The 20,766-nt window shown below is 34.3% G+C and overlaps 1 protein-coding gene across 1 annotated transcript in view; it reads left to right on the plus strand.

The window, feature by feature from the left end:
* The window catches only part of STXBP5 (syntaxin binding protein 5), a 166,136-nt gene that overhangs the window by 37,376 nt on the left and 107,994 nt on the right, over window positions 1-20,766 (plus strand). Inside the window, exons 5-7 of the mRNA XM_082669302.1 lie at window positions 11,633-11,767; window positions 13,567-13,630; window positions 17,552-17,635. Coding sequence (XP_082525428.1) covers window positions 11,633-11,767; window positions 13,567-13,630; window positions 17,552-17,635 — 283 coding nt within the window. The remainder of the gene's footprint in view (window positions 1-11,632; window positions 11,768-13,566; window positions 13,631-17,551; window positions 17,636-20,766) is intronic.

A 20,766-nucleotide genomic window follows, 5' to 3' on the forward strand; every position in this document is an offset into this window, starting at 1 on the left:
TTAGGATTCTCTTTCCATGGCTGGCTAATGCCTGTTCATCTTTGAAGTCTTGTCATTTCCTTTACAGGTTTTTCTGTAAGTTCCCAAGACTAGGTTTTGTATTACCCCACAGTATGGTGTTCTTTCCCTAAAATAGCACATACCATTCTTACTCTTATTGCCTTGGTTTCTTGATTATCTTCTCGATTAGAAAATAAATGGTAAGTATTTTCCTTATTTTATTCTCAGCAGCAGTCTCAATGCCTGACATCTAGTAAATGCTCAATAAAAAATGTTTGATTGGTACCACATTGCCGTTGCAGAAACAGAGGGGAATCTCTTTTTTCTAGAAGGCATGATCCTCCACAGACTGTGTTAATTACCTGGGAGATAGGTTCTAAGAAGGAGAGTCTTCAAACAGAAAAAACAACAAGAGTATTTGCTCCAACTAACTTTATATATAATCTTTATTCCTCTCACTAATCCAAAACTGGCTAGGTTGTTTGATTACCCTTGGAGTGCTATTTGGTCTTTGGCTCATAGCAGAGCTTTTAAATTTTTTCTTTTTTTGTAAAAAGAGTGAGATGGGAGAATAGAGCTTTGAGCAGTGTATTTCTTTTTCCTAAACCAGCATGCCTGTGAGGTACAGCAGACTTCCATCTGTAATAATTTGGCAGGGATTTTCAAAATGAAAGTGAAAATTTTATTTTTCATTTTCCTGCCTTACCGTATTAGCAAGAATTTCCAGAACAGTGTTCAATGATATTGTTGATAGCAAGTATCTTTTTCTTTGTAATAATTTTAATAATACTGCTTCTAGGGTTTTACTGTTAAGCATAATATAGGATGTAGATTTAAGATAGAATTTTCCCCCCTATGAGTTGGTGGTCAATTATGGAAGTTAAATTTTAATTGAATGCCTTTATAACATCTTTTTAGATTATCATGTGATTTTTCACTTCCCTTTTCCATATTGATTTAATCTATGACATTAATAGATTTCCTAACACTAAGCATTCTTGTATGCCTGTGAAATTTTTTGAATAAAGTTGAAAATTATTTTATATTGTTAAATATGATTGTTAATATATTCTTCAGGGTTTTTACTTCTGTTCGTGAGATTGACAATAACAGGAAAACGTTATATTCCAATTTTGGTAGCAGGGCATCCTTCCCTCATATTAAAGAATTGAGTAACCTTTCTGTCTTCCTGTTCTAGGTCAGAGAAATTAATAGAGGAATTATCTATTTTCTGAATATTTTCAGAGTATACTTAAACCTTTCAGGGCTAGAATTTTTTTTGTACATACTTTAAATATATTCAGTTTCATTTATGGTTATTGATCCTTTTTGTTTTCCTCTTGAATAAATTTCATGATTCAGAGTATGATGAATTTCATTAAGATGAGAGGCTTGTATCCCACTGTATTCTTGTGTACTTAAATTTACTTTTGTATTTTCTATCTTTCCTTTCTCACTTTGTATTAACATATTTCTAATATGATTTATCAGAAGTTGTTCTGTTTCTCTGTCTTCCAAATGAAGTAGTTTGTGGATTTATTCATTTTATTCTTACCTCTTATTGATACCTAATTTGTTGATTTTTATCTATCCTTCTCTTTAGTCTAACTTAAAGTTAAAATTTATTTATTGTAATTTGCTTAAAAATAAAAATACTTTAGAGCAATGGGGTGAATATGATAGAGACAGTGATAAGATAAAGGCAGAAGATGGAGATTTCAGCCCAAGAATTGCAGGGATCTTTTGGGTGGAGAAGATGGGAGAAAACAGAACAATGGGGAGAGAAGTAGTGATCAGAGGCACAAGTGAAGAAAGTTTTGTGGAGCTAAAATATCTTTAGGTTGAAAGGTCTAACTTCTGACATAACCAATAAAATTAGAAATACCTTTTTGAGCTATATTCTAACTTTGTCAGCTATGAAAGAACTCAAAAACTATAACATTTATCTGACACTAAGCCCCCTGCAATACTCATTCGTTCAGACTTTGTTAGGAAGCTGTAAAGTTAGATGTGTCTTAGAAGTGTAAGAGTAACTGCTAAGATAGAAAATATATAATATTAAAACCATTAGAGAAGGAAATGAAGAAAATAAATAAGGGTCAGGAAAAGAGATAAAATGATAGAAAGAAAAAGGATGTTTAAATAAGGTTAAAAACTTAGTTCAACTATATCAGTAATGAAAATCATTGTAAATATACTAAAATCATCTACTGAGATTTTGAGATTGGATTAAAAAACAACAAAATACATCTATTAAACTGTTTATAAAAGATATACATAAAGCATAATTACACAAAGTTTGAAAGTAAATGGAAGGAAAAGGGAAAAAAAGCACAGATCGTGCAACAAAGGTTACAGTGTTCCTAGAAATAACACTAGCAAAAATGTATACGATATGTGTGGAGAAAGTGCTAAAACTTTATTGAAGGAATAAAAGAAGATTTAAACAAATGGAGAGCTTCACAGGAAGGAATACTCAAGTTTTAAAATGTCACTCCTCTCCAAATCTATAAATTCCGTAGTATTTCAATCTAAATTTTAACACCATTGTTCATTGGACTTAATAAGCTGATCTAAAATTCATTTGGAAATAAGCTGATCTAAAATTCATTTGGAAAAAAGAAAGGCTCAGAGCAACCAGGACAGTTTTGAAAAAGAAAGATGATGGGGCTTATTTTATTAAATATCAAAAATTATTATAAAGGTATAGAAATTAAAATGGTACAGTGATTACAAGAGAAAGAGAAATGAATGAAAACACAGTAAATGGACTCCAGAAACACGTATATGAATAGAGCGAGATCACACACACTTGATATATGACAGAGGTGGCATTACAAACAAAAAGAATGCAATAAACAAAAGATGCTGTGACAACTCTTATCTAAATAAGGAAAAGTGGTCCCTACCTCATAAGTGAAGTAAATTGCAAGCCAGTTAAAGACTTAAATGCGAAATGGACACAGAAAAATTAAAACTTGTAAGAAAGTGACACAGGGAATATCTGTAAGACCTGAGCCAGGTGTGCTTAAATAGCATACAAACAAACTCACAAGCTAAAAAGGAAAGGATTAAAAGTTCTGTACAACAAGCACACTTACCATAAAGTTAAAAGACAAACGCCATCCACCAGGTGCTGATGCATAAGAACACAAGATTCAGAATAATTTGTACAGAACTCTTTTTAAAAACAATGACTCCCTCCCCACCCCAAATTTATGTTGTCTTATGTGTATTTAATGAACACGGAGAAAAAATATGGAAGAATATGTTGTTCCAGGCTGTTAATATGACTTATGGAAAGAGTAAATTTTAAAGGAGACAAACATAATAAAAACTAATAAAAAATGACTGAGATAGTAAGTTTGCATAAATGTACAAATAGGGTAATATTTATGTGTGTGTGTATATATATACACAGAGAGAGAGAAACTTCTTTAATAATCAAGCCATAGACTGGAAGATATATAGAGTATACCTATCCAAACAGTAAAGAGCAATCTAATATAGAAATGGAAAAAAAATATAGCTAACAGTTGCTGATGAGTACCAGATTGCTTTTGTTTATCATAGCATTTGTTATATAAAAACACTCTCATCTTCATTCCTCAAGGTAATATCATTGAAAACAGAACTTAAAGAAACCCCCCATACAACAAGGAACAGTTTGTTTGGGTTTTTTTTCAGATGTTATTTATTATTTCTGTAGTTGACATATACTGTTTTCCTATTTGATATTTACTGTTTTACTTACTGATACTCAGTTTTTTTGATAGCCATTGATGATGTTACAGTAAGGTCTCATTTCACAAGGAAGGTTAATACCATGATTTATTTGGCATATTTCCAAAAGTTCTTAAATGTTTTGTAAAAATTGAGATGTAATTGATAAAGCATATAGTAAATCAATACAAATGTAAAATGACCTTCGAAAATCTCTGAAGCTTATTTTTTAAAATATTTATTACATTGTACTGCTGTGTTATAGATATGATGAAGATTTTTCTAAAGTAGCTGTGACAGTTTATCAGAAGAGATATGTGGGACTACAAATAAAAAGGAAATCCTTTGAACAGATTTATAAATTGCTTTCAGCTGACTGCTGTTTTAATATATTTCCATGTTCATTGATGCAAACTTAAATTTTCATCTAATAACAGTGTAAGGTACAATTAATTTAAGAAAAGTATCTAATATTTGCTTTTTTATTTTCTTTTGCATTAGTTCACTTGATAAACATTGATTAGGATTCTGGTTCATGCAAATACTGTCATCAATTCCAGAAAGATACGGAAGTTATAATTGTCTAAGGTAGATGAAATGACGAATTACAATGCAATGGAAAACGTGATATAAATGTAGTGAAATTTCCTTATGAAATTTTGAAGATTAACCGGAAAAAGGACATATCAACATGTTTGGGGAATTTTAGATAAAGCATTACAAAGGAGCCCATATGAACAGATTTATAGAGTTAGTAGTAATTTCCTACACTGACGAAGGGGAAAGGGAATTTCCATTATGTTCAGATGTACTAAGTCATAAAGCAGTCTCACGTGTTTTGGGAACTGTATCTTGTTAGACATTGTTAGGTGTCTAACAATGATAGGATAATTTTGGAAACAAGGACAAGGTCTACTTCTTGAAAAGCGTTTTATGCGATTATAAGAAAGTTATTCTTAACCTTTTTCCAACTTTAAAACATTAAATGAATAATGTTGTCTGAACAAGATACATTATAAGTGGGTATTTTTTTGGTTCCTATAAACTATCATAGATAAGTAGCAGATATGGTATATTTCTTTGCTGTATTAGTCAGGGTTCAACACAGGAACAGAAAGCACTGTAGATATTTTTAGCATAAAGGGATTTAATTCAAGGATATAGCTGTTTATAAAATGTTTGGAAGTGTGCTAGAACTATTGAGTTTTAGAACTTAATATTCCTGCCATACAACTGCGTCTCACCATGTGCATCTAAGGAGTAGATCTGGGAATGCTGTATCTGGTCCCCACTGCTATGTCTTAGTGCCTCTTACCTCTCAGGTTTTCATGAACATTCTTGTCAGCGGAAACAGCAGGAAGATGGTCTCTGCCTCACTTCTGCTTATAAATCTTAAGCACATTCAGTTAGTAGAAACTTAATTTCATCTAGAATTCCAGTTGTAGGAGTGTCTGGTAAATGTAGGTTTTAGCTTTCTAGCATCTGCAGTACAAGAAGGCATGTAGGAGGATATGGGAGAGGCTGCTGAATATCAGTTGACCAAATCCAGCACACTTTACATCTATAACCCCCTCTCTCAGACATGTGTACCACAGTGTGTCACTAAATATTGCTTCAGAAGCATTATGGTAGAAGGTAGGAAGCCATTAGAGTTTCAAGTAAGATAATGGTGTGTGTGACCTCTCTTGGCTTTGAAAGATAACTCTGGATAGGGATGGTGGGAGGGAGATGCAAGCTGGGATGGCATATGGAGATATATGTATACATATAGCTGATTCACTTTTTTTGTACAGCAGAAACTAACACAACATTGTAAAGCAATTATACTCCAATAAAGATGTTTAAAAAAAAAGGAATATCTGATTGTTAATTAACGTAATAAATCCTCACAAATTTTTATAGTTCATTTGTCCATTTAACAAATATTTATTGAGTACTTATTAGGTGCAAGATAGTGTGATTTTGCTGAGACTATAAAAATGATGACATATTTCCTGTCATGTCGGGCTGATCAATGGTGGTATAGGCACGTAGAAGAGCTTATTGGTTCATATTTCTTTCTATGGATTAAACTGTAAAGTTGTAATCATCTGTGTATTATGCCCTTGCTTATGGATGATTAATGTCAACATAGGAGGCTGTGCATGTTCTTTTGCTAAAGAAAATTGGTAATAGTAAATCTTCCTAATATGGAGCTTGTTGACTACATAGTATTTGAAAAACTGCTGCTAAGGATAGTGAATAGGATATACGTATCACTCCCTAAAACTTAGCATGTTATACATTTTTTTAAAGTCCTTCAAGCAAGTATAAAAATTATCGTGTTCCCAGTAACGCTTTGAGTAGGATAAGTATATCTGTGTCTAAGTCCAGTATAGGGATTCAGAATGCAGCTCCATTTAGTGACACACTGAGGGAATGCAACTTTATCATCTGTGTATTTCTGTTATATTGGTTTCAGTCACCCCCTTTTTTTGGCTTAACCTGTCCATTTTAAAGTACCTTATCAGTCTCAATTTAATATGCCATTCTTATAATATATAACCTTATTAGTGTTCACGGAGTTTTAATGTTTTCCATGTGATCTCAACTATATGTATTATAAATTATTTTTGGTATAACCTTTTGCCTTAATAATGTCAGCACATAAGCTTAAATTAACGTGGTCTCCTGGTATCAGTAAAAACTGAAGTCACTGTCATTTATTATGATCTTTATCACATTAAAATAAAAATTAATCTTTATAATAAAAGTGCATGAAAAACAACAGTCATGAATTTGGGGTTTTTTTGTTTTTGTTTTTTAATTTATTTATTTATGTATTTATTTTTGGCTGCGTTGGGTCTTCGTTGCTGCACACGGGCTTTCTCTAGCTGTGGTGAGCGGGGGCTACTCTTCACTGCGGTGCGCAGGCTTCTCATTGCGGTGGCTTCTCTTGTTGCGGGGCACGGGCTCTAGGCACCTGGGCTTCAGTAGTTGTGGCTCACGGGCTTAGTCGCTCCGCGGCATGTGGGGTCTCCTCGGACCAGGGATCGAACCCGTGTCCCCTGCATTGGCAGGCGGATTCTTAACCACTGCGCCACCAGGGAAGTCCATGAATTTGTTTTTAATCTAAGGTAATGTTTTAGCTTCATGATACATGCACTTGCATTCCTAAAAAGTTTTCCTTCGGTCTTCCCCCTTCCCGCCCCGCCCCGCCGGTACGCGGGCCTCTCACTGTTGTGGCCTCTCCCGTTGCGGAGCACAGGCTCCGGACGCGCAGGCTCAGCGGCCATGGCTCACCGGCCCAGCCGCTCCGCGGCACGTGGGATCTTCCCTGACCGGGGCACGAACCCGTGTCCCCTGCATCGGCTGGCAGACTCTCAACCACTGCGCCACCAGGGAAGCCCTGTTTCATGACTACTTTTACTGAAAAATATTAGATTTCTATCATGCATCACTTTCTTAGATTCATTAAATAACAACAAATCTCTCTATATGTATATGTGTACGTATCAGACATGTACATAATATATGTATATAGTTTTTAATTTGTGTATATAGTTTTAAGTCTGCTAATATACGTTATTCCTTTTAAATAATCAATATAATAGTTTCATCAATTTAATTATTACATAAAAGCTTACTTAGTTATATATTCTCAATTTTCAACAGAGGAGGCTAAGATTCTTATTTTGTAAACAAGGAAATAAGGTCATGTTTATATAACAGATTGAAAAGACACTCTTAATTATAATAAGTAAAGTCTAGTTTGTGTTAACCACCAGTTTTATGTTTTGGTAACTGACTGATTAAATTGCCCCAAATTTAGAATCTTGCAGTTCTTGGTAGGGCATGTTGATTGACTTGCTTTTTTTAATAATATGTTTTGGGGGACCACATTTTCTTATTGGCCTTTCCCTAAATCACTGGCATGGTATTATTTTATTTGATTGCAGCATGGAATTTTATTTTTCTCAATATTCCTAATCCAACCTGTTCATTACCCATTAAAATTTGCTAGTTAAGGGCTTCCCTGGTGGCGCAGTGGTTGAGAGTCTGCCTGCCGATGCGGGGGACACGGGTTCGTGCCCCGGTCCGGGAAGATCCCACATGCCGCAGAGCGGCTGGGCCCGTGAGCCATGGCCGATGAGCCTGCGCGTCCAGAGCCTGTTCCCCGCAATGGGAGAGGCCACAACAGTGAGAGGCCTGCGTACCGCCAAAAAAACAAAACAACAACAAAAATTTGCTAGTTAATAAATTATCAAGTTAATTGTGGTAAAAACTATTTGACTTTCCCCCTTCTCGGTTGACTCAAATAATGATGGTAATAATGTAACAGAGTAATTTTTAAATTTGGTTGTGCATTGTACAAATACACTCCTATGATGCGTATTTTTTTTTAAAGTGTACAAGACTCATTCTAGGGACAGTATTAAAGTCTTCGTGTCAGATCAGTAAGTAAACAGTTTAAGTTCCTGCTTAATATGTTAAATATCAAATAGGATAAAGATTAAAACATAAAGTTGCTTAAAATTTCCCAGCAATGTAAGTTGGTTTTATAGTTGACTGGGGAAAAAAATCTTACTATGGCAGCTCATATTGAAAAAGTGAGCCTAGGGAAAAGTTCTAGATATTTTTCTGAACAGTAAAAAATTTATTCTTCATTTCTTTAAATATTTGAGAAACAGCTGCAGTATGGTATTGCTGTGCTAGGAACAGAAAATATTGTATGATATATCCAAAATGTCTGCCCTTAAGGAGATAAGTTCAAACTTTGTAAACACATTATTTAAATAATTTTGTTAGTATTAAAATCAAAGATGGATCATGTAATTGTATTAAGCCAGTAACTACTGTTTTTTGAAGAATAATGGGAAATTGCAAAATAGCAGAACAGATCAGGAAGTTGGATATTTCTGATTTTTTAAAATCAAACTGTCATTATTTTGACTTATTTATTTTGAAATTATTTTTGAATTTTCAGAATATTTGAGCTCTATTCATGTTTTAGTTTAAGGTACATTTCAAATGAAATATTTGGGTTTTGTCTGTTTTAATATTTATTTGGTTGCTCTGGGTTTTAGTTGTGGCAGGCAGGCTCCTTAGTTGCGGCTCGCCAGCTCCTTAGTTGTGGCATTCGAACTCTTAGTTGCGGCACGCGTGTGGGAGCTAGTTCCCTGACCAGGGATCAAACCCCTGTCCCTTACATTGGAAGATGGATTCTTAACCACTGGACCACCAAGGAAGTACCAGAAATAGTTGTTTTTATGATATTTATTGCATTGTTCATTTTGTATCTGGCATGCTATTATTGTACCTTATTTTCTTCATGTCATTAAAATTTGCCCTATAACTTCTAATTGGTAGAGTATCACTTAGTTTTTTATAATAATTAGCTAACATTTATTGAGCACTTACCTGTGTCAGGCCCCATTTTAAGCATCTACCATGCTTTGTCTTATTTGATCCTCAGGTGAACACTAAGGTAGATGTGCTTTACCACTTGGAAACTGAGGCTCTGAGAGACTGAATGGTTTACCGAAGGCCACATGCTAGTGAGTGACAGAGCTGAAATTGAATCCAGGCAGTTTAACTCCAGAGCTTGTGCCTATGTATTAATCAGAGTCACAGTCTTATTTTTCATAATTCCTAAAGCCACAAATCTCTGAAAACAAAACATTTTAAAATAGCTTAATTTAGGTATAATTGACATATAATAAACTGTACATATTTAAAGTAATAAGCCATGTGATAAGTTTTGACACATACACTCATGAAACTGTCACCAAACTGTCAATCAAGATAATGAACCTACCCATCACCCCAAAATGTTTCCTTGTGGTAATCTCTCCCCTCTTCTGTTACTGGCCTCTACCCTCACAATCCAGGCAACCATTGATTTGCTTTCTGTTACAGTAGCTTAGTTTGCATTTTCTACTGCATATAAATTGTATGTGGAATGATAAAATATGTCTTTTTTGTCTGGCTTTTGCTCATCTTAAGGATTTTGAGATTCATTGGTGTTGCATGTATGCATGTTGTATGTTGTATGCATGTCCTTATTTACTGCTGAATAATATTCTAAGTATATAACACAAGTTTTTCATCCATTTACCTGGTGAAGGACATTTGGGTTATTTCCAGTTTGGGTCTGTTGCAAAGCTGCTATGAACATTTGTGTACAGGTCTTGTGTAGACATATGCTTTCCTTCTTTTGGGTAAATACCTAGGAATGGGATGGGTGGATCATATGGTAGGTGTAACTTTTTAAGAAACTTCCAGTGACTATAGGTAATAACACTGTGTTATGTATTTGAACTTTGCTAAGAGAGTAGATCTTAAATGTCCTCGTCACAGGAAGAAGAAAATTCTTACTATACCTGTGGCTATGGATGTTAACTTGACTTACTGTGGTGATCATTACGTAATGCATACATATATTGAATTATGTTGTACGACTGAAACTAAAGTTATAGGACAATTATATCTCAAGTAAAAGAAACTGCCAAAAATTATACCTCAGAAATAATCAGTGTGTTTACAAGGTGCTACCACCATATTAGGTAATATGTAAATACTTATTATGTACCTTGGTAAAATGTGGAAAATTCTGAATTCTGAAACCTATATGGCCCTAAAGTTTTCATAAAGGTACTGTGGACTTACTGCCTTGTGAAGTAATAAGGTACTATAAGATGTTTTTTTGATTCAGTAGTCATTTCTTTGTTAAATTTACATAAACCCTTTGGAAAGATGACATGCTATCATATAAAACACTCAACAAAGAATATAGATGATGAACCTTAAGTAATTATCTGAATGAACATTAACTCTAGGAATTAGTGAGACCATGAGTTGCATGTATTTATTTGAAGTGTTTTCATCTTGAAAATTCTCTGTAATGAAATTATGTTAATGGGAATAGCAAATGTTCTGTATGCTGTATCTTGCCTAATGACTGCTGTCAGTTTGAGGGTTCAGCAGTGATTATCATCATTGTGTATTATTGAAAGGACTATTCCATTAAAATTTTAAATAGTATATTTTGAGAGACACAATAGGTAGTCTGAAAAAAATGAGCATTATATGGTTTCATAACATACTATCTTTATTTGTCTTTCCTAAAAATAAGTTCTACAAAAAGGACAAGGTATTTTCCATTCTTAACCTTGTTATCAACTGAGCTTATATAGAAAATGTTAGATATTGTTGGAATGATTATAAAGTTTAATACATGCATGTAAATTATTATAATGTATCAATGAAGGACTTTTATATCATCAGGACTTAGAAGGAGATAGTTTTGAGTATATTCCAATATCAGTGTCTAAGCCTAAGTACAGAGGATCTTAGCCCTTCCAAAGGCTTACAAGTTAGTGAGGAAGGTAGACTCTCTTACAAGGCAAGCCTGATAGAGATACAAAAGTGTTGAGGTATCAATTTGAGTGAAGGTGGCATTTTAACTAAATCTTGAACAGGAGAAGAACATGAGGAGGAGGAGCATTTTGCATAGAGGGAGTAGTCAGCACAGGTACCAAGATGGATTCGTGTGGTTAATAACTTCTGAGAAATACGGTAGTACCTAGGGATGATGTGTTAGACTCACTTTGTGGCTTTAAAAGTTACATTTGTCATACGTCTGAAGTAACACAGTGAATGACATAGCCAGATTTGAAACACATACTAATGTCAAAACTCATCTTCTTTCTATCAGGTTATGCTGTCTATTTACTGTAAGGACTTATATTTGACATTAAAGTTGAATTAGCATAATTGAATATTAACTACAGTGAGTTGATAAATCTGATGGTTGTATCTTTTTTTGCTTTTCCTAAATTGTATATGTCATTATTAACCCTCTAATACAGTTAATAAAGTTTACCAGATATTTTTCTGATGTCCTTTTTGGATATATTTTCTCTTGCAGGGTTACGTTTTGCCATCTGCCTTTCCAGAGTAAGTGGCTCTATGTGGGCACTGAACGAGGTAATATACATATTGTCAATGTGGAGTCCTTCACACTCTCAGGCTACGTCATTATGTGGAATAAAGCCATTGAACTGTGAGTTTGAGCAAATATTCCATATCTGAAACTATCAGTACCATATATGATAATATTATGTAATAGCTAATTAGTAAATATAGAATTAAATTTTTAATATTAAATACAGATTTATCAGCCTTTTGCAAGTATTGCCCCATTGGCAGTTTGAAAATTTAAATGCTTTACATATATCTGTATAGATACATATACGTATTATATATAAATATGTTCACATATATATAAGCTATAGCACAAGTTTAATAAAACCATTATTCTTTTTAGGTGAAAAACATTCCAGATTTTTTTCTGTTCATTTATCATCTAATTATTTTTCTTTCAAATGCTTGGTCATGCCCCACTAAATTGATTTCATGACCCACTAACAAGTTGCCACCAATGTTTAGAAAACACTGATCTAAACCACTACTTGCTATGTTTTAGTAATTACCAAATATAATGTAAATGTTTATAGTGTAACATTGCAGAATTAATTTGACAGTTAATTTTCCTTAGTTTTGATATGGTAATGATTGCTTTTATTTAACAGTAATGACAACAAAAACTGTGTTGTGCTATAGGGCCCTAAGGATCTTTAGTGCTAACTTTTCACTGTCTTAGAATCTTATCTCTTTCTCTTATTTTTTTCATATATTATTTAGATATAAAAATCAGAATTTAAGGATATTGGCAAGGTTCATTTTCACCATTTCTTCTTGTTTTTAAACAAATAGTTCCATATTGTTGCATTCCACAGAATTTGACATAAGGATAAATTTGTGGCATATCTCCTTAAGTAATGTGTTGTTGCAGCTGTAATGGTGTATTAAGTTTGGTTTTCCTTCCTTTATCAGGAACATTGTTATTTCTCAGTCCCTTGGAATAAGGTTTTCTAGGTCTGTTCTTTGAGTTGATCACAACATATAGCGGGGAGGCCTGGTGCAGGTGTCTGTATGGTTTCACAAGTGGCTCTCAATGAAGTGGACTGGTCTCTCAACTCTTAGAGTTTATGAATGGGTTATTTCTGCTTATTTCTACTCTATAGACATCAGTTCAGCTACATTCTTATCTGTATGACTTCTTTTTTCTCTGAGCAAATATTGGTGGCATTATTTCGTTGATTTTTTAAAAGCCATAATGGAATTTTTCTTATTTTTGGTATGAAGTGTGTAACTAGATGAGATGCCCCAACTGGAGGCTAGAATTGAGTAAAATAAAGATAGCAATATTTTAGATGCTGCTTTATTTTATTTTATTTTTTTATTTTTTTGCTGCTTTATTTTAAAATATTAACTTTGAGAATTCTACCATGAGAATAAATTTTCTGTGCTAAAATACAAAATTGAAGATTCTTTCCTATACAGAAAGTGTACATAATTTTTTTTTTTTTTTTTGCGGTACACGGGCCTCTCACTGTTGTGGCCTCTCCCATTGTGGAGCACAGGCTCCGGACACACAGGCTCAGCGGCCATGGCTCATGGGCCCAGCTGCTCCGCGGCATGTGGGATCTTCCCGAACCAGAGCACGAACCCATGTCCCCTGCATTGGCAGGGGGACTCTCAACCGCTGAGCCACCAGGGAAGCCCAGGTGTACATAATTTAAAATTTTTGTGACATATCAATGTGAGAGTCACTATTCTTCCTGATTCCTATTTTGATCCATATTGAGAACTATATATCTGTTACTGATCACTTGCTGAAATGTTTTCAACCTTTGTAAATATATCTTTATTTTCCATTCATTATTCTTATTGTAATGAGTATGTAATAGTATTGCAATTTTTACTTGCGAAAAAACATCTTAACGTTTTTTCTTTAAGGTCATCTAAATCTCACCCAGGACCTGTCGTCCATATAAGTGATAATCCAATGGATGAAGGAAAGGTAGATTTTTTTAAATATATATATTTATTACTTAAATGCATGAATTTTGTATTTTTTAAATATGCAAACCATTCCAGAACTACACTTACTCTGCAAAGTTGAGATTGATAACAAAGGTTGTATATCATATATACTTAATTGCTTATTTATGCATTATGAAGAACAAGTGAAAATTAAAATATTTACATTTTAAAGAAGAAATCTCTAAAACAAGTAAAATTTAATAAATACAGTTAAAGGTTGTTAACTTGTTTTTGGCTTATTTAGAATAATTCCCCTTATTTTCTGATAATCCTGACAAAAACCATTTTCTTTTGGTCTTGAATTCTTTTTTACACTAGTTAAACAATTTTTATAGCACTTATCACATAACATCTTATGTTGGAGTTGTCTCTGTATCTCTCTCCCCTAAATTTTTCTCCATAAATAGCTCAGATCAATAGAGACTTTTTAAAAATAATACTTAATTTTTTTATACTTGAAACCAGTTTCATGCAGTCATTACCTAGCTATTGTTAATTTAGGTTCATTAGTACTCTGAATAATAATAAAATTTTATTTTCCATGAATCTCTACTTCCTAATTCAAACCAATCTCTCAGTAGTTCTATTTAATGATATTTTTTCTACTTACAAAATTTCATGAAAATTAGTCTACATCAGTACCAGAAAGTTAATCACTATCAGAAATCAGTGAAATGAAAGTTCTGGATTTTGTGAAGTTTATTTGGGTTTTTCCTTTTCTCAGTTAGTGAGAGTGGTAGAGCCTATATGTTGTGTTAACACTGTTCTGTTAATACTGGGAAAACAAAAGGATAGCGGTACTGTTCAGAGCTAGACTATATCATACAATTGTATGGTTTGAGAGAAACTACATGAAGCAAGTTACAGTAACCTATATCTTCACTTTACTTACTTATTTTTGGTATAAGATAATTGTCTAAAAGCCAATCTTTGGGTGGGAGACCTGGTGGAAGAATTGAGAACTTCCCTTTCTTCTACGTTGAATTAGTCAGTAAGTCATTTCAGTCCTTCCATTGCAGTGTCTTTTCTATTCAATCTCCTTATGACCACTGCAGTTCAAGGCATTCCAACCCATTCTTGAGTCATTTCCAGATCAATCTTCCTAGAGTGTCATTTTAATCTTATTGCTTTCCTGTTCAAAAGCTTTCAGTGGTTCTGCAGTATCTAACAAGCAAAACAATGCTTCCTTAAATCATAGCCCTAGGTTTCATTGTCTTTGAGAACATCTTTACCTGAATGCTATGCTGAAGCAAATAGTTATTGTTGCCCAAATGTGAGCTGCTCTTTACTATCTCCATCCCTTATTTATATAAGTCCCTCTGTTTGGAATTCTTTCCCACTGTTCTTTCTCTGCTGAATTCCTACTCACATCTTGAGGCTCAGATTAAATACATATCTTTCATGATACCTTTCCTGATAATCCTAACATAAAATGCTTTCTCTCACTTCCAAATTTATTAGCACCTTAATTGTGCAATTTTCTATTTATAAATACCACATCCTTCAGTTAGTTCTTCTATTTTTTAATATTTAGGAGATTGTAGGGATTAAAGTTTAACTTATTGGCACAGATTTCTAACATTCTTAGGAAGATACAGCTGGCTAGAGAGGTTAAAGTTTACTTTAACCCTCTTATGTTATTAAGATCTGGATGGGTAAAAATTTTTTTTTTAAGTTACATAGCTACTAAGTGGCAGATCTAAGGCTAGAGCTTAAGTTACCTGTGTCCTAAGCAATCCAGTATTGTTTATACTGTATATCAATTCTTAAATTTTATATTTTTCCATCTCTTTCCTTATTCCTGAAGTTCCTCTCTTACTTCCCCCATCAGAAAATGCCATATACATGTCCAAGATATTTAGAAGGACTAGAAAAAGGTAAAGGAAACAAATACCAGTTTTGTTTTTTTTTTCCAGAAAGAGTATGTATTTCAGATTGCCGAAGAAAGAAGAGTTTATGTTAGGAAAATTAAGTGTACTTCCTACCAAGGTGGGAAAATCTATTTTGTTAGTTTCAATGACTCCTTCTTCCAAATGTCCCCATTGTCTGAAATCCACTAAGTTGCAATTTAGTTAAAGTTACTGGGTCTGCCCCCAAATTTGTTCATATCTCCAGATCATATGAACAGTTATTGGCTAGCTACCGATCATTCATGTATTTATTAAACAAATATTTATTGAATAGCTACTATGCATTAGGCAGTATATTAGATACTAGAGACATATAGATGAAAATGCATTTACTTGTGTAAGAGAAGAAGCATCTCCATCTATCCAGAGGAATTGAGTAGGCTTACCCAAGGAAGCAACACTAAATGCTTAAAAGTGAATAAAAAGTGAATAAAAGTGAATTAAAAAGGGAGAAGTTTTCCAGCAGGGGGAATACTGAGATTTGGAAAATGCCAGTGCAGGAGGTGGTAAACAGTAGAGAGTTTGTGAGGCAAGAACATGCATTTCATTCCGGAACTTATTCATTCACAAAAAATGTATTCATTCACAAAAAAAGTACCTACAACATATCAGGCTCTCTGTCTTATGTTAGAGGTATAGTAGTAAACAAGGTAAAACCAGTTCTTGCTTAAATAGACCAGTGTTTCAGTTTGCAAGAGAATTCAGATAAGGAAAAAGACATTATTTTATTGTCTAGTGACCCTTCAGGTTAAAAAATGTACAGGTTGCTGTTGGAGCACATAGGAAGGACATTGGCTTACATTTGGTAGGTCAAGGAAGACTTTCAGGAAGAAGTGATAGCTAAAATGACATGAAGGATTAGTAGGATTAGTCCAGCAAAAAGGATGACATTTGAATGGAGTGGCCCAGTTAGGGTGACAGCATGGGCAAAGGCGTAAAGGTAAGAGAGAGCATGACCTGAAAGATATAATGGAATGTATTGGGTAAGAGGGATGTGGAAAAGGATGAAGCTGGGGAGGTGAGCAGAGGCCAGACCATGATGTATCTTGTAGGTCAGATTATTCAGTTTGGACTTGATCTAAAAATAATGGTAAGGCATTAAAAAGTTTTAAACAAAAAGCTACATTACATGATCAGATTTGCATTTTAGAACTATCACCCTAGCTACAATATGGAATGGGTTAAAAAAAAGGGCCAAGACTGGAGAGTCAGAGAGACCAGAGACTAGAGAAGAGATTTTTGTATCTTGAACCAAGAGAGAGACATTGGAGGTGGAGGAAAGTAAATTAGAGAGATATTAGAGTGTACTTTTTAAATTACTTGATGATTTTACCTGGTAGGGGAGAGACTAGAGTTAATGATGACTCCAAGGTTTTTGCCTGAGCGACTTAATGAATATTAAAAAAAAAAGAATGCTGGGAGAGACACTGCAATAGGGAATACCAGAAAAGGAAGGTAGGGAAGAAAATAATGAATTCACTTTGGACACATTTATTTTGAGGTTCTTGTGGAATAAATATGTGAACATGTGGCCACTGGAATTATAAGTCTGAATCTCATGAGAGAGGTCTAGGCTAGATATAATTTGGAACTAATCAATATATAGATGAGTAAATGAGATTGCCTGATAATGTGTTGAATTAGCAAAGTCTGTAAACTTTAAAGCACGTGAAAATGTTAATTTTTATTGGTGACTTATATTAATTAATGAAAATATACCCTCTGGACTTCAAAATGGTACTGTTTTCATTTTCAATAATCAGTTGTATGATATATGTTGAATCCCTAATGATCAAAGGCATATAAATATGCAATGCAGTATTCCCATATGTCATTCATGAGATTAGTAATTAGCAATGCAGATGTTTAATTATGTTATAATTTCATACCTTAAGCATATGAATGATAATTATCTTTATTATCAGCAAATAAATGTTTCATATGATTCATGTCATTCCTAGGTAATGTGGCATTTTCTTTTATTACAGCTTTTGATTGGCTTTGAATCTGGAACAGTAGTGTTATGGGACCTCAAGTCAAAGAAAGCAGACTACAGATACACCTACGATGAGGTAATAACATTATTTTTGCTAACCAAAAGCTGTTGTCATTTCTCTAGCTCAGAACGGCTTCTCTAAGAACTTAATTAGTGATTCTTTTAGGCAACCTTTTTAATTGCAATAACACATAGTTTTTGCATATATATGAAATAATATATTAAAATAGGTCAAAAGATAGAAAAAAAATCTCTGCAACTCCTATCATTTGGCCATCCGGTTCCCTTACCTCACATCGCAATGTTAGTTTCTCATGTATTCTTCCAGAGATATTTTCTGCATTTACAAACAAATTAATAAAGTATGCTATTTTAAAATTTTATACAAGTGATAGTATGCTGTAAATATTTATAGTTTGCTTGCTTTAGGATCCAAATAAAGACTGTGATTGATCGATTTTGTCTTTTTTTGCCCTCAGACTTCCTATAAATTGGATGGTTTACTGAGGCATGATCGTATTTAGTTTCATTTTTGGCAGGACTATTTCATAGATGATGCTGATGTTCTTCTACCAGGTTGAATATTAGTGTCTGTTTGTGATATTAGCAGCCAGTGATGTTCAAGGCCTCGATCTATTAGTGCGTAGTTGTTGCAAAATAGGGAAGTTCTAATTTTATAATTCCTTCTCTATTATGTGGGACACTTCAGTAAAGAGAAACTTCTTGTCTACTCTTTTGGTTATATAGTAAGACGGTTCAGATAGGAAAGGCAGGATAAATGCTTGATTCTTTCTTTTTATTTCAGTATTTACTTTAAAGGGGTTGTTCTCTAGTAATCTTAATGATGGATAATTTGTTCTTGTTTTCTGTTTCACTATGTACTCAAAGATTTAAACGTATTTCATATGCTTCAGTACACTGAAGTTATTATCCTTATTGATTGTCAAATTGTCCCATCTTTGGTCAGTGAATCTCTTCTAGTTGTTTCCCGAGTCCTCTGGTGATAATACTCTTAGATAGCTTCCTTGCCATCTGTTATAACAAAGTATACCTATTAATCTTGTATATTTCTGTCCCAAATTTAAAATATCTTTTTCCATGAAACTGGCTTCTTTCAGTGTGAAATGGTATCTAGTGACCCTAATTTGGGTACCAGGAGTGCTCACAATTTCCAATTCAGTGAATAGATCTAGGAACTGTGTAAGTGGTTTTGTTTGCTTGTTTTTGAGAAATATGTCATGTGTTCATATCGATGCTTTCAGTTACTCAAGCAGACTACCTTGAGCAACTGTAGCAATACTTGGAATACTTTGTAAATGTCTGCGTATTATCTTTTAAGCTTGACTAAAAGAATTTCCTTTGCTTTCATAGCTGTATACTTTTTGTATTTAAAGCTTTTTAGTTAGTAAGTATTCTGTGGTTCACCAATCAAGATCTTGAAATTATTTTAAAAGAATATTTTTAATAAAGAGTTCTTGTCATTTCCCTGGAAGATTTGTCCTGTAGAGCTGTTTCCTATGTCAAAATGAAAGCACATTTGAAAAACTGACTTTTTTTTGTTTTGCTTTTGTCATTTAAATAGTTATCTTGGCTTTAGCCACTATGGAGTCACAGGGAATTTACCATTTCACCTTAAATACACTGGAAAAATACATGAAAGAACAGTTTTTATAAATTAGCAGGTAGTGTAGAACCGGGAATCCTTAGAGAGGGGAAGCAAGGTGAGCCCTTCAATTGCCTTAGCTTATGACCTGGAGAGATCTTCCAGGTCTCAGCCCATGAAGGGGGAAGGGGGGAACCTAATTTAATAAGCCCAACAGTCTCCCTGAGTTGAGGAGGCAGAGTTGGGAAATTGGGGAAGATATCCATAGCTTATAAGACAAGGTAACAGAGAGTAGAGAACTGCCTAGAGATAGTTTTAAAAGTTCGCAAGGAGCCCTTCACCCTGCGTCTTCAGCTGAATACTGATTACTGCATGGGTGTGAGGCTTGGAAAAGATCCACTGGAAAGGAGTAGGTAGAACAATTCTCATAGCACACAGAGGACTGAGAGTAGTTCACATTCCCAGCAGAATGGAGAAAGCTTGTAGTAGACAGGGCATCAGGAAGGGTGCTCAGAAAGGTACTGCCTCAGTAGTGGGGCCAAACTAGCCCTGCATTACAGCCTGGCTCAGCTAGCCTAACAGAGCTTAAAAGCAAGCCTTAAAAAGTCTAAGCTGTTTCCAAGCAGTATTTTTAACTGAATCCCAGAAAAAAGGCTCAAAAATCTTTAAAAGAGTATAACAACCCATCATAAATTTCACAATGATTAGCGTCCAGATAAAAATCTATGAGGCATGCAAAGAAGCAGGAAATATAATGCAAAAGGAGAATAAAATACAGTCAATAGAAACAGACTCAGAAATGATACTGATGGTATAATTAGTAGACAAGGATACTGAAACAAATATTGAACAGACTCCATATGCTCTAAAAGGTAAATGAAAGCATGAAAATGTTGAGGAAAGACATGCAAGACTTCAAAAACACAAGTGTAATTTCTAGAGATGGAAAATGTCTAAGATGAAAAATTTTCTCTGGATGGGTTTACCAGAAGATTTGATATTGCAGAAGAAAAGCTTGATTAACTTGAAGACACATAGCAATAGAAATTACTCAATATGAAAGATGAGCAAAGAATGAGCAGAACATCAGTGAACTGTGGTACAACTTCAAGAAGACTAATATATGTGTAGTAGGAGTCTCAGAAGGGAGCATGTGGACAGAAAACATATTTGAAGAACTAATGACCCAAAGTTTCCCAAATTTGATGAAGACTTTAAACCCTATAAACTTCTAGAATATACAGATATCTTAGAAGTTCAGTGAACTCCAAGCAGAAGAAACATGAAGAAAACTACACAAAAGCATGTCATATTTCAGTTGCTTAAAAGTAGAACCTGGGCTTCCCTGGTAGCGCAGTGGTTGAGAGTCTGCCTGCCGATGCAGGGGACACGGGTTCGTGCCACGGTCCGGGAGGATCCCACATGCCGTGGAGCGGCTGGGCCCGTGAGCCATGGCCGCTGACACTGCACATCTGGAGCCTGTGCTCCGCAACGGGAGAGGCCACAACAGTGAGAGGCCTGCCTACTGCAAAAAAAAAAAAAAAAAAAAAAAAGTCTGCCTATAAGTGGACCTGCATGATTCAAACCCGTGTTGTTCAGGAATC

Source organism: Grampus griseus (assembly GCF_964374135.1).
Source record: "Grampus griseus genome assembly, chromosome: 13".
NCBI lineage: Eukaryota > Metazoa > Chordata > Mammalia > Artiodactyla > Delphinidae > Grampus > Grampus griseus.